This window comes from Passer domesticus, chromosome 2, assembly GCF_036417665.1.
Source record: "Passer domesticus isolate bPasDom1 chromosome 2, bPasDom1.hap1, whole genome shotgun sequence".
NCBI classification, from domain to species: Eukaryota; Metazoa; Chordata; class Aves; order Passeriformes; family Passeridae; genus Passer; species Passer domesticus.
This window is the reverse complement of record NC_087475.1, coordinates 72,983,433-72,998,513: the sequence shown is the minus strand read 5'-3', so window position 1 is coordinate 72,998,513 and position 15,081 is coordinate 72,983,433. Positions and strand designations below refer to the sequence as shown.

General features: G+C 37.9%; 1 protein-coding gene across 4 annotated transcripts in view; it reads right to left on the bottom strand.

Annotated features, from left to right (window-relative positions):
• Window positions 1–15,081, bottom strand: part of ZDHHC20 (zinc finger DHHC-type palmitoyltransferase 20) — a 47,622-nt gene that overhangs the window by 8,117 nt on the left and 24,424 nt on the right. For all 4 annotated transcript variants that reach the window (XM_064409237.1, XM_064409238.1, XM_064409236.1 and 1 more), the window contains exons 4-9: window positions 12,683–12,803; window positions 11,218–11,287; window positions 10,066–10,098; window positions 9,164–9,284; window positions 2,801–2,933; window positions 1,106–1,232 (exon numbers count right to left, since the gene is read on the bottom strand). In XM_064409237.1, coding sequence (XP_064265307.1) covers window positions 1,106–1,232; window positions 2,801–2,933; window positions 9,164–9,284; window positions 10,066–10,098; window positions 11,218–11,287; window positions 12,683–12,803 — 605 coding nt within the window. The remainder of the gene's footprint in view (window positions 1–1,105; window positions 1,233–2,800; window positions 2,934–9,163; window positions 9,285–10,065; window positions 10,099–11,217; window positions 11,288–12,682; window positions 12,804–15,081) is intronic.

The window sequence follows — 15,081 nt, the reverse complement described above, 5'->3', positions numbered from 1 at the left end:
GACTTTAGCAAGGCAGCTCTACCACTAAATCAGATGATCAGTTAATTAAATCTTGGAGCTCAATTGATTCCCACTCTATCACTGAGTATGGATTGCTGTGCACAAGCACAAGTCTGTGGATTTCAGAAACACAGATGTATTTCAGTAGACTGTAGCCCTAATCTTCCCCCAAACCAGCATGCACACATGGTAAGACTCTCTGGTATTTACAACCTCAGAAGCTGTATAATAAATAACATTCTGGTCGCCCCTTCACTCAATTTTGAAAACAGCTAAGCCTTCTTTTAAAATTTATCAGCATAAAATGTGGTAGCAAAACAGATTGAGCCATCTACAGTGGAGCTTCCGTCTTTAATTACGTGGTAGTTGAGCAAACAGCTGAGTCAACTTAAGCTGCTGGCATTACCTCTGCAGTTTGATATTAGACCTCAGCTTCACAAACAGGTTCAGCAACATTTTTACCTGATACACAGTCCCTCAAGAGCAGTGTTGAAAGTTGCTACTTCATTCTGCTTAAATCTGGTAGTGGTGGGAGTGGGCAGCATGTCAGTCTTGCTTCATAAGGCTTGTCTGCAACTCCCTAATGCTGGCTCAGCTGACATTTTAATTCCAGCATTTTTATTCATATCTGATTTTTTTCCCCACTGTTTCTTATTTACATGCACTTTCTTAGATGGCTTTTGATTCCTAAAGTGCCATCTACAGCAAAAGGAAAGCTGTAAAGTTTTTCCAGGGGCAAGAGAGGGTGTTTTTAAGCTGATGTTGCTGTGGTGCAGCTGTTTGATCTCCTCTGAGTTGCTGATTTCTGCTCTATAATCACTGAGACTACCACCAAAAGGTGCACAATTTTTGCAATACGCTTCTCAAAGCTTTTCAAACTTCTGCATTTAAAAGGCTCTTGTCAACAAGCTCCCTGTATCTGAATGCAAACCCTGTGTGGAGTTTGATCATTTTCTCTTGCACATTTTCCCTACACCAATATTTATTGTACTGTATATACAAGTTGGCTTTTCAGCTGTGCTTTATTTTTTTAGTAGAAAGGGAAGCAAGGTGGAAGTCATGGAATCAATTAATTCCCTAATTCATTACTGTTCAGACTGAGTACCTGGTAAAGATAGGAAGTAACCAATACTTCTTTTCATCTCCAAAAACTTCCCTTAGATTTTTGCTGCATCCAAGAGAAAAGCCATTTTTATCAGGACCGTTTCGAAATGTGGGTGCACGGAATGTTTCTGTAAAATAAAAACATGCAATTCCTTAAACCAGTAAGGAGTTTGGGAACATGAAGAAACAAACCCAAACTTCTCTGCTGTAGAGCCAGTTTTGGGCAAGGTGAGGTGATGTTGATGTATATGTTATGGGGGGAAAAAAATTTAAAAATCTCAAGTAATCAGAGGGGGAAAAAAATCACAGGGTTAGGGAAAAATAACAAAATCCAGTAAGGAGAACAGTCACATTGTCAACTTTCTCTCTTTACATTTAACAAAGTCTGAGATAAAGCTAAGTACCATGAGCATGCCAAAGATAACCACATACATCCCTTATTCCTTGGTGACTTGCTCTCTCTTCAGCCTTCTTTGAGCAGATAACTTTTCCTTTTAGGAATAATTTACCATAAGCACTGCTGGACCTAAGCCCATACAGAAGAGGTTTTTCCACATCTGCCAAATTAGGAAGCTGAATTAAGAGCATCCCATGCTATCAGAGGAAGATGAAATCTATTACAGTAGAAACAGACACACCATGAACTATAGCAAACCACCATTATTTTTCTACTCAGTCCAGTTAAACCTTTGGCCAAGAACTGAGAGGACTCATTGCTCTCCCTCCATACCAATATCTTGTCTTTTAAGATAATGATCCAGAAAGCAGACAAAGAACTGTGTTGCCAATTATGACCACTGACTTTTGGGTAAAGAATATATTGAAGTTTTCTTCAAAGCTAAAAAGAAACTGTGAATATTCCTTATCTGCAGGTATGTCAAAAGAAAAATAATTCAAATAACTCTCCTATCAACCAATAAAAAAATTCTAGCTGAAAATTATTTTACTTTTAATCAACCTACTTATTTTTGAGGCTAGAAATTTAAATTCCAATGAAAGATATAAGATTTTGACTTACTCAGTTGTAGAAATACTCATCAGTCTCTGTCCCCCCACACACTGCAAAAACCACTCTCAAGTATTTCCTAGCAAGAACTTCAAATACTTCAATTAAATGCACATAGCTTGTTTATGCTGATCAATGCCATGTAAAATGTTTAAGCATAAAATGATGGGAATCTCTTATTACCTAGTAAATGTGCATCAGTGTTTTCATTTTTATCACACTGTTACAAGCCACTTCCTAATAATGTCAGTTTTCTTTCACAGGATTTAAGAATACTTGTTTGTATCTAGTTCAAAATGCAGTACAAGTTCATGTACAGCAGAGCCTCTGACTTGGTAGGGGATACCCAGCTACTCAAAGTATTAGAACAACAGAGTGGCAAGTAGCAATTGGGTTACACCATGCTTTAAAATCACAACAAAAATGGATGATGCTTCAGAGCTCTCAAAAATACAGACAAAAGAAATGAACAGTCATCATAAATCTGAATGCTTGGCTCCAGCACAGGACCCCCCACAGGCTTCATCTTCCCATTTCTTTCATCTTTAATTACTTCCACCAAATATGCTTTTTATCACACAGTATTGAAAAAATCCATTTATATGTGATGACATATCATGTAGGCCTCACATTCTCAATGAATTGTCGTTTTTCTGGACCAGGAAAAGTTTCATATCCCAGTGAACTGACCTATAGTTGATCTGTTTTTGCCAACTAGCCAGCAGTGGTAGCTGAAGAGTGACAGTATGCTGATGAAGAACATGGCTGCCACAAAGAAAAGGAACAGTACGTGGAACTTTGCATGGGTATCTGGCAATTCATTCTGGGGAGAAAGAGAGAAAGAGATTAATATGTTAACACTTCCCAGCAACTAAGGCACTATTGTTGCTGAACATTTCCTGGCACACCCAGACTGCTATAGGTCTTTCACCTCAGTTTTCGCCAAGAAAGAAAAGAAGCAGCCTTTCCTTTCATGCCATGTTAAACAACAGCATTTAAATCTCATGGGTACCCCTTCCCCCACGTTTAGTACTGTGAGTGCACTTGTTCATCCGTGGTTTTCAAATGCACAGTAGGGGGCAAGGCAAAACATTTTTCTATACCAGAAAATGTTAACTGTGCAGCCACAGCCAAAGAGACATGGGGAAAAAATGTCCAAAGTCACTTCCTCTGAAGGGGAAAAAAAGGGCAATTCCTGCCACAAGGTAGTAATACTGAACCTAATTCTCAACTGGTATAATGAACATAAAAGGTAAATGGCTGTCATGAACAAGTCCTAAACAAGACATGGGATAGAGCTCCAATTTTTGATTACCTCTAATTTTTAAGCAACAACAAGCATGTACCTAGCAAAACAAATCTGCCACGTCTGACCAGGCAGAAGTGAATCACCAGAAATCTATGTGGAAAACAACAATTTCAGTACAACCACCACAAAGAAACCAATTCCCACCCATATCAGATTGTCAATTCCACCCCAAACTATTTTCAGACTTTCAAAAGGCCAATGGGATTTGTAATAATACTATCCCAGCTCTATATCCTCAAAATCACAGCACTTTCAAGCAGTTGACCTTTAACAACATTATGAAAGCAGAGAGGCTATTTTTACCCAGCTATTTACTTAGCATTACTGCCATTACTTTTTCCATTAGCGCATTCAGCACACCCATTTATCTATGGCTGACTTTCTTTTTTAAGCTAAAACACATTTCAATTAAGATCAAGTGCACATAGGTATATCCATTTCCCTGTACATGGCTTATATTTATAGGCAACAGATTACTAGGTCTCCTTCCTTCTGTGATGATGTAAATACCTGCCATGAATGACTGTACTAGAAAAATTGTAGTAGGAACCACATTTAAATAATGACAGCAATATTGGATTTTACCTTTGGACAATTCTCTGCAGCTTTCCTGCGGCAAAGCTTTGCGCAAAGAAAGACAATTTATTAAACACTAGTATTATGTTAAGACAGGGTGTTTGAAAACAGCACAGGCTTTGTTAGGAACAAAATGGTTGGTGTGCAAATGTGCTCTTGGATGTGCCAATTTCCAAAGCACATCAGCACCTTTAGCCCCTGTTCTCCAAGAAAATGAAGAAGTACACAAGAGCCCGCTACTAAGGTCCAAGGCATGAAATCTTCTACTAAAACATAATGTATTGGAGTCCAGATCGTGACTGGATCACTTTCAACGGGTTGCTCAGCTTGGTCAGCATGACTACACCAATTTCCTTCTTTGCTAGTTGTTTCCATCACAAATAAGAGTTATGTGAATATCCTGTATGATGAAGCCATTCACAAAGGTCTGAAAAGCTCAGAATACTCCTGAGGTATAAAGTAATGGTTTATTAATTACAAATCTTTCTGACTTCAGAACATATCCATTACCATTAGATGTAGTTTTAGCCAAAACCATAAAAAATAAATTGCCATTCTTTGCACAATTTTCTTCATTTAAAAGAGGTCAGATAACAAATCAGTACAGTTTTTCTTCTTCTTAATTTCCTTCAATGTAGAGCAGTTTGTAGGATGTATCTTTGGTATAACACCTGAAATTGAACCAGTGCTTGAGAAAACAAAGGAAGAAACAGGAAAGCTTGGTTCAAATTAGCTTTTAAATTCCAAACTTTATACCTAAAGAGTGGTATCTTGGCTAAGATGCTAGCACTTAACTGATCTGTTGTAGGCAATATGTATGGCTTTTAAATTCCATTAACATGTGCAAAAAGCTTAGGGAGAGCCCAAGCATCTACACTAGAGTCAGGCAGATATACACAGCATTTTCAAAAGTGCTAGCTGCCATCAGATAATTCTACAGTAAGCAAATGACAAGCAAAGTCCAGCTCTCTAAACTGCCATTTAAGTTTACTTTCTTTTTACTGGGCATTTTATCACGTATTTACTGACAATTCGTGCAACAGTCATTCTTCCACCTGCAGTAGGGATACGTTGTGTTTTGCCATTCACTGAAATCCAGCCTAGCAAAATATTCCAGTTGCTGCTTATTCCTAAGCTTTGTGTTGAAGCAATAGTACCTCTTTCTACCACAAAGCACACTGCAGTGTTCCACATCTGCCCAACTGATTTTTGTAACTTGAATTCCTATGACTTTTTTGAAACTACATATTTAAACAAAATAATTCTCTACAAGGAATTCTGAGGAGCTTATTCTGATGCTAAAAGAGCAGCAGCAGCTTATTCATTGCGTTTTCTGTGGGTCAGAAAATCTAAGTTTATTTCATTTGAATCTTCCTAAACCAGCAGCTCTAAAACCTGGAGGATTTTTTGAAATATGTATGAATAATCTGCATGATCCCCAGGGAGCATTTACCTCTTCTGACTACCCAGTTTCAGCCACTGGTTCTAACTTCCTGAATGACAGTTGCAGAACTGAAGCATCTTTCAAAAAAGGCCAATTCTTTACTGGAGAGAAGCATGCAGTCTTTGAGTGTGTATAACAAGCTTATTCACAGCGGTGTTCTAGCAGCAGTCCACTTGCCCCCCGCATGTGAAAAGAGAGTGAAACTTCAGACATTGGTTATTTAAGATCATTATGCTCAGCAGCAGCACAGAAGCAGAGACTTGCATGTGAGAGAGCTGCAGAGTTTACAAAAGGAAGCAATTTGCAAAACACAATCTGGACTACTTAGCACACAATAGGCTGAAGCCAGTCACTATTCAAGAGGCCCCTACAAACTCTTTCCAAACAGTCATTTGATTGGTACCAGGCCACAAAACCCTCAAACAAAAAGGGCTGAGCTTGATTTGTTCCTCATTTTTCAGTAGATAGGTCTAGCCTAATCTTTGAAAAGAAACTCATATCTGCTCTACATCCTTAATATAGGCAAGAGGAATGACTTCTAACTAATGATATGGAACCACTCCTCTTTTTTTTAGCCCCCTATAATTAATACAACCGAAGTTTTGCAGAAGCACGTGCTATCAACCCAGGACATGTATCACATCCTTTATTTAGCTACACTCAGGACTGAAAATTAAGCTGGAGGACAGTGAAAGACACTGAAAATGTCTGGAAAACATAATGGTTTCAAGGAGGTGGCAGTGCAGTAAGAATAAGAGTAGACAAATAGAAGCTGGGAAGCATCACCATGCACTGTGTAAACAAGGCATCAAGCACTGGGCATCAAGCCAGTGTTGGTGTTTGTGTCAAAGACATTTGGTTAAACTGGCATTTTATCTTTAACAACCTCTGAGGTAGAAATAAAAATGTCATGAATATAGAAAAAGCAGTTATAGATATAAATAAAGAAATCAGTCACATTCCCTTGATCTACAAAACAGATTTTAACATCAGCATCAGGGTGCAAGCCTGTGGTAAGCACTTCCAGCCAGTATAGTTGTTCCACTATTGTATGACAGAATCAAGACCTTTCTTCAGCACTTCTGCATAGAGCATGAAATGTGCTGTGTAAGTCTTGCACGTGTAAATAGAAATACAAAGGTTTTCTTCAAAAGAAGAATTTGGTAGGTGTGCATGTCTCACAATGCTTCCAAGTATCTGTGTAGGAGCATCATGTCTCTATGCAAGTATTATCAACAGTGCAAAACAATGCATTGCTACATTTGTGTAGTTAGCACATACACCTCCACAACAAGTTCTTCCCCCAGGCTACATTCCCCAAGAAGCAGTCCATACTTCTTTTCAACACTGCATGTATCCAGCAGTTTGTTGCACAGTCTCTGAAAAACATCTGTGAGGGAGCAAAAAATAAGTACTACCTTCTGAAGGGATACTGTAGCATTTCCTGTAGTCAAGCTTTGGGAGGAAAAATGAATCTTGATTTGCTCAGTTTTAGAGCATGGTGCTAATAACACCAAGCTTGTGGGTTTTTAATTCCCATATGGGCCGTTTAATGAAGAGTTGGATTAGATGATTCGTGAGGGTCCCTTCCAACTCAAAATATTCAGTGGTTCTGTGCATCTAGACAGCCTCAACAGCAAATGTCCAAACAGCAATCTGTTTGATGCTGTAGCAGACAAAGCTGAGGATTAGCAATATACTGAAGCAGTCTACAGACAGTATGTGTCAGCAGCATTCTGCTTTGCTTTGCATACAGATGTAGAGAGAACCATCCAAGAGAGCACTTGCCTAAAGCTTATGTACAAGAGACACAGAAAAATTTGCAAGCCTACATGATTATGGAGCTGCCACCTCTTTCTGGAAATGTACTTTCATAAGTCAGTTATAAGCTCAGAAGTGTCTTAGCTTTGTGAAGTGGGTGACTTAATGTGAGTAAAGTGAGTCAGAGACCTATTCTGCTTCTAAGATCAGGGCACTGCCAGATTCTGTCTTGGAGGTATCCAGAATTGAAAGCAAATACACAACTACATTGTCTATTGTTGCATTTCAGAAGTAGCCCATTCCTGCAGGAAGCATTTTTAACAAATGAATCAGTAATAAAAAAATAATCCCTCTTAAGTTTACTTCCTCTGCTCAAGAGTCCACTCAACATTGTGTCCGATGAGCTTTGGAAGAGTCCTGCTGCAAGTGTTGGTATTAAATGTTTATTCACTGTAGGCAGTTGTCCTGTGACCTTTTTTGTTGCACTAACAATTATAAAGTAATATAACAAAGCAAATTCTTTTTTCTTTTTTTTGCTCAAGCACTGACTGGTAAATACGTAAGAGCGCATCTACAGTTTCCTTAGAAATTGCATACAAAGCACTGGAAAGCAGCCAGGCAGATGTTTGGAAATGGCACATTCACAGATTGAAAATTTAACTATTTTACAGCCAAGCAAGACTGAACAGCAGAATCAGACAATTTGATTTGAAATATCTTTTCAATGACTGTTAAACATGTTTATGGCTTTCATCTCACAGTACTGACAGCTCAGTTTCCACATGGCTCCTTGCTCTCCAGTGACAGGCTGCTATACAAAACTCACAGGTTAAAAGAAACGCAGTACTTTGGCAGATCAGACCCACAAGTTTAGATGAACACAAACATCTTTGCACAGTTTATCTTACCTAATGCCAACTGTCTCAAAGTACAGCTATTTTGAATACATGATCAAGCTTCTCTTACCCTGACATGGCAGCAACCTTTTGCTCCAATAAAGCAAATATCAGTATCTACTGCTGCAGATAATTACTACTTTTCCCAGTTACTCTGACAGCAGCCAGCATTTAAGAAATACGTGGTATTATTTACACAAAGATGTGATTGAGACCTTCCACTTGCGGTAACTTTTAGCGTGCTCATTAATGGAAACAGATTAAGGGAATTCTGCCACTAACACTTCAGCCTAGGGATAGGAAGGCACTCTACAACTTTTTGTAGATGAAAGGGAACAACTACAGAAGGCACTGTGTTCAGCCTGGAATGTGACTGGAACAAAGCTGATAGGAGCAATATAACACTGACATACAAGGATGGTTGCCTTCATGTAAATGTTATTAAACATACTAAGGTGCATGTATGTGTATTAACCATTTGACAACATTTGCAAGGAAGATGTATAGAATTCATACTGTACATATCTTAGCTTTCTACTCATACCAGGTCATAAAAGCCACTAATACAAAGTTCAAACTCCAAAACAGAGCTCAGACTGTTCCCAACAAATGAATCTGCCTTATGTGGCAGCAGATTATCCATAGAGAAGTTTGGGAAGATACAAAATTGTTATTTATATTTCACATTTGTCAGTACTTTATATATATATATAATCATACACATATGTAATTGTTTGATAGGGTCTGTTCCTTCTTTATCTACAAATCCGTATCCCATAGTCTCATAAAAACCTGAGCTGTGCCATTCAATTTTGATGGAGCAGAGAAATTGCACAGTGTCCTCATCAAAACTCCCTCCCCCCAGTTACTCATCCCAGGCAGTGTAATACATTTACTTCATCAAAATTCATAAGGTTCTCCTGCTTCAGTCACTTTGATTGATGTCATTAATGATAGTGAACTACAGAACAGAGTAAATGGTGAGTGACAACATGCTGATGCAGCCTTCAATAACACATGCAGGATTAAACAAATGAACAACAACCAAAAAAAGCCTTAGAACTTACTGTCCAAAACTTTATGAAGTACTGCAAGACTGTAGCAGCAACAAACAAACAGTACAGTAAGGAATACATTAAAAACAGGAGGAAGAATTTGTAGTTAGAAAATCCCACACAATTATTCACCCTAGAAGGAGGGGAAAGAGAAAAAGGTTACTAAGGTATACAAAAAATAAAACAAACAAAAAACCCACAATACATTGCAGAGCAAAATGCGTATGATGTCAGTGGTATGTCCAAAACATTCTGGCACCAGTGTTTCAGAAGCATTTTAAGCCACTACTTTGAAGGAAATTTCTCAGGCTGAATGATCTGGGCCTCTCACATGAATTTTGCTCCCCCATGATTCTGTAGGACAGGACATGAAGTGGCAAAGCATTACAATACACACAGTCCGTACAGGAAGCAATTCCTGCTACAAACTAACTGCAGTCAGCAGAGAAAGTAACAGGAACCTCACCATCAATTTCAGTGCATGCTGCTTTGGTTACAAAACCATCTCTAAGTCAACTACTGGTAGTAATGTTTTTCACAGTGATAGCAGATAATATTTTTACTGACTACCAGTGAATACAAACTGCAGAAGAGTCTGAGTGTGTCATACATATAATCTAGAATCCAGAAATTGCTCTTCCATTGCAGTGGGTATCTCCTCTCCTGCTAACAGCAACAGAGTAAACAAAAGAAAGAAATGGATTTTCTCACAGGTCTCGTTAATGTCAAGGTTTATCTATACAAGGAGAAAATGCATGATTTGGACTACTGGGCTTACAACTTTAACACTGCATCACACATTTATTCCACATATTAAAGAACTTCTGTGGAAATCAAGGTTTACTCCAGAAGTTCATTTTTGAAGCAGCATCTAATTCATCATTCTTATACTGATTTTTTTAAAATAAACTTACCATGGACAGTGGTGGTCCATTTTTAATACACATCTGAAAGAGAGAATTTCCAGCAAGTTAAGACAAAAAAAAAGGTTTTCTTTCCAAGACACATAACTTTAGTTTCTACAGTTTTTGGTGTTGTTTTTTATTGATTGATTTTTTAAAGTATTTTGCCCTACTGTATCTTTTTCAAGCTCTTCTCAATCATACCCATTCTCTATATTAGAGCAGCTGTTCTTTCACCCAAAAGAACCAATTGAAATTCAGAAGAGTTATGAGAAGAGTTTCTTAAATTAGCATGGGGAGCATTACTGAGCAACACCATGTACCAGTTCATTAAGCCACACTAGTTTTATGTGTGTGCAGAGAAAACAAATCCAAAGGATCTGTCAGGGTTATGTGGATAAGGTGTGTTAGCCTGGCATTCATTTCAACTAAGTCTACCTTAGGGCTATTTTTTTCTACTATTTTGTTTGCTGCTTGTCTTTTTTTTTTTTTTTTTTAAGTTAATGGGGGAAAAGATCAGCACAAAGGGCAATTTGAATAGTTCACATGCCACTTTAATCCAGTTTTAAAGTAAAGAGAGATACCAAACATTTCAGACACAGAGACATTCATTGTATTTGCTAACAAATTTGATTTTAGCCAGAAGATGTGTATTAGGTTCTTCAGTTAACGAGATTTCCTCAAGCTCAGCCTACTGAAGTTTCATGCATAGCACCAGCCTTCAGTGCCTGTGCAGACTCCTCTGATGATTCACAATGAAAATAGGGAATAGCAGTGATGTTTTTGAAATGTTAAAGGCATGTGACTCTATTGTCAATTTTTGAGATAAACATTTTCAACAGGACACATCTGTTTCAAAGCTACAGAAACAAGATACAATGAAACAGTTCAATAATAAGCTTTAGCTGGTGCTGGTATCTCAGACCTACCTTTCTTTAGTTTCAATCAATATGATTTTTTACTTTTTAATTAATTTATTTTTTAATATAAGCTTTGTTTTCCAAAGCTACAAGCAGGTTTCCTAAAAAGTTCTGCCACTTTATACAACATGGCTGTACCATAATATTGCACCAACAGAAGGAACTGACCCACTGAAGACATGACCACACAAAAGTGATGACTGCAGGAAAGAGAAAATCTGTAATTCCAGATTCAGACACTTACACGTCACATGCAGAACAGTGGTGGCAGCGGTCAGGTTTGATCAGCTGGCATCGATCACAGTATCTGATTGCTGTATTTAAGTGCAAGGGTCAGGTCAGTAGAACTCATCTGATTTTATGAAAGCTTTCCCCCTCAACACGAACTGAATCTTAAAAGAGCTTCCTGCCCTCCCCTGCCACACCTGTTCTCACAGACTGTCACATACCTAACCTCATATGATATGTAGTTTTCATTTTTTAAGAAATGTAACATATGAAAGTATTCAAAAGTATCTATTACTACTCTACTGAGTCCATTTTCATTTACTCTTTGACTCCCAAGTCTTCCCATCCTGTATCCTCTGGCACTGATCCCCCTTTCACCTCTGCACAGGGTACTACTAAGGCATCTCATTGTGAAACTACATTCTATCAGCAAGTCAACCTTCTGCACTGGCTTTCTCTATCCACTTCACCAATGACCTAGCAAACTGTTCAGTAAATCTAGCAAAACAATGATCTAGCAGACTGTTTAGTAAATCAGTTCTTCCTCATCTTTCCTGGATATTTTAAACAGACCTTCAGGTTTATCTCAATGGAAATAAGACACCAGCACAGGCAGCTTGAAAGCAGGAGGAAAGCCAACACCTACAGCTAAACAGAACTGATAAGAGCTAGCAACTGCCTCCCAAACCACTCCAGGAACTTAAGACTGGAATTCTCTTAAATGGAGGCTTGTATTCAAAAGAGCCAGGAGTCCTTAGACTTTCTTTGGAAAAGTCACAATAAACCTCAGCAATGGTTATTCTGAGAAGTTTATATTTTTGGAAACTCTACAGGGTTGCTAATTTCAAGAAAGAGAAAAAGATATATACACATATAAAAGCTACGGATTTTTAAAGAATATACATATGCATAAGACAGCACTTTCACAGATCATTCATCTACAAATTGGAATGAAATGCCTACGTATATTAAAAGCAAATCCAGAAACATTCCATAAGTAGATTTGTACTGAATTGCAGATGGGAATTAAACAACACTTATTTCTTTTTAAATTGCAAAAGTATGTTAAGATCTTAAGTACATTTCTCCTCACACTGAACCAAAACAGCTCAAAAAGAAAAGAAAAAGTTTAATTTGGGATAGAAGTGATTACAAAATTGAGCAACACATTTGATTTTCCCTTTTTCAAGCTATCTTAACTATATTTGTTTGCTGTGTTTATTTTTAATTGCCACAGCTGGAGATAATTGCTGTCTTCTCTCTTCTTGCTAGATGACATTTTTCTTTTTTAATTTCAAGTAGTGGCTTTATGTTGAGAACCCCAGAAAACGGACTGCACTCTCTCAGGGGGATTAAACACCAGGACAAACAAATAACAAAACATCATGGCATTTGCAAATATGCTTAATATATTGTTCATTCAATGGCAACAAATGAATAAACAGCAATTTGAGGAGCATAGAATTGTCTTTATATCTCACCTCTCGATGCTGTTGTCGTATAGATAGGCAAGTCTTTGGCAGCTCTTCTTAAAATCTCCTGCTGGGATTCTGGTCTCTCTTCTTTTTCATATTGTTCTTTATCAGCTTTTGACAAGCAGAACTAAGAGAGATGTAGAAAATGGATAGGATGGGAAAGATTAATTATTACTTTTTTTCAAAGACCCTTTGGGTGTTCCCATCTACTGACCCGAAAGCACCACGTAAACAACAAAAAAAAGAATGCTACAGGAAATGCGTAGAACTCCTAAGTTTCTGGATGAATTCTGAATGTATTTAATTTCTGGATGTATTTTCAAGAAAATAATATTTATCTCTGTTCCATTATCTAAAGTATTTTCTCTTCAACACAAGGGAACACAGAGACTCAGAGTGAGCTTTAAGGTGCAGACTTTAATTTACAATAAGCATAAATTAAGTAAACTGTGAACAAGAGGAAGGTGCAACTGCCTTTTGCTGCTACATGGCACTGAAGTTCTCTTATCCCATTTCCTCCCTAACACAGAGAGGGGTACAAACCACATGGGGGGAAAAAAAGGCAGTCAGGGGGTGTGGTGGGCTTCACAGCTCCAGCAGAGAAGCTGAAAGAGTTTAACTGGAATTTTAACTCAGGAGTAGCCAACTTTAATCTCAAAATTCTTAAGTTGTATTGAAAGCAACTTCAGAAAAGCCTGTACAGTTTGAGAATGTGCTACAATTCTGAGTAAAGCCTCACAAGCATTCCTGTTGAAATCTCACTGAAATGTAAGCCTTTACCAAAAAAACCTGGAGAGCTTTTAGTCATTTGTGAAACATTTCATTTGGTATCTGCTGAAACAGTATTTCCCAGTAAGCCCCACAAAACCCAGCGTGCTGACAAGGCTCTGTGCAGCAGAAGCTGAAATGACGACTTTCTTTGGTATTTTTCTGTTCCAAAGCACTTCTAAACTCTGAGCTTCCTGCACGGACTACAAGAGCCCTCTTTATGAGCACACATAGACAAAGCATTCATGGTAGAGAGTGGAAAATGCTATGTGTGCAGCTGGAACAAAAACTGGCTTAGTGTGGTTTAATATGACTCTATTTTCCTACCAAAAACATGTGCATGATTAGTTCACATGGATTCTCCTCTCATCATGTACTTTTTCCTCTTTTGGATTACAGTCAGTTGGCAAGCAACAATGAAGACTCCACTTACAGCAAGGAGGAAGCAGTAAGACATAGCACAGAGAAATTGCAGCAATTTCCTAACCCAGAATGCAAGCAAGATGCCTCACAGCTCACAGAATCTAGTTAAGCCTCCTGTCACATGTAGCACCATCCCAGTTATTGCGCCTACACACCCTTCAAGGATGAAACATGTTTAAATAATACCCTTTTAAATAACCAGACACTAGAATTAATCTATGTGAAGGGTGAAATTAAAATTTAACATTTCAGCCATCACCAAAAGTTTGACCTAATTATTTAAATTTAACCACTCAGATCGATATTTATTCAAGCATGAAAACTGGAGACGCTCACATCAAAAGTTTAGATGTGAAGCAATACACCTTATTCCCTACTACCTTTGTGAGTCTGCTAGATGACCCAGGTCTCTGTGACCTGCAATCAAGCAGAGGTTGCAGGAAACATGAGTACTACCCCCTCTAGATGACATTTCAAGGCAAACCATTAGTGCACAGAAAAGGAACCCAACAAAAAGATTTAAAACTTTTTAAATTTGTCCATGTAACATCATAGTATTACTGCAGAAATCCTGGATAGGATTTTGGTTTTCTAAAAAGCTGCATTTCTGTTCTAATTTCAGACCTTAACAGGGCTATGAGACCACAGTCTCTCAGGACAATAGCAGGATATGCTCAAAGGCATCACAAGTTGTCTGTTACCACACCGCAAACAGAATTCCCAATGAGGTTCCAGCAGTTCTTATTGAAAACAGAAAGAATCCCTTTGTTTCCTTCCTCTTTCTGGATTTTGTATAATGCTGATTGTTCTTTCTTAGGACAAATGCACAGGGATTACACTAAGACAACAGCAGCTGCACAATCTTTTTTTTAGTTCAATAGTAAGATCACAGGATGCTATTTGTTTTGCAAGAATGGCCGGTTTGAATGATTAAAAATATATACATTGACACTCTCACACAATGTAGAGATACTGAAGTCATGTTTGTTTTTAAGTATAAACAGCATGAATTACTCACTAGTATATGAACAGAAGGGGTTTGCCCAGAAACAGAAGAAGTGGTGCTGGGTTTTAAAATTGGTTGGTTTTTTGCTTTTAAAATTTTTTGAGTGTGTTTTTTTGTTGTCCTGGTGGGAGAGGTTTTTTATCCTTTTTCATTTAAAGCTAGCTGTAGAAGAAAATATTATTAAATCTGACCTCTCTTCAAAGTTAAT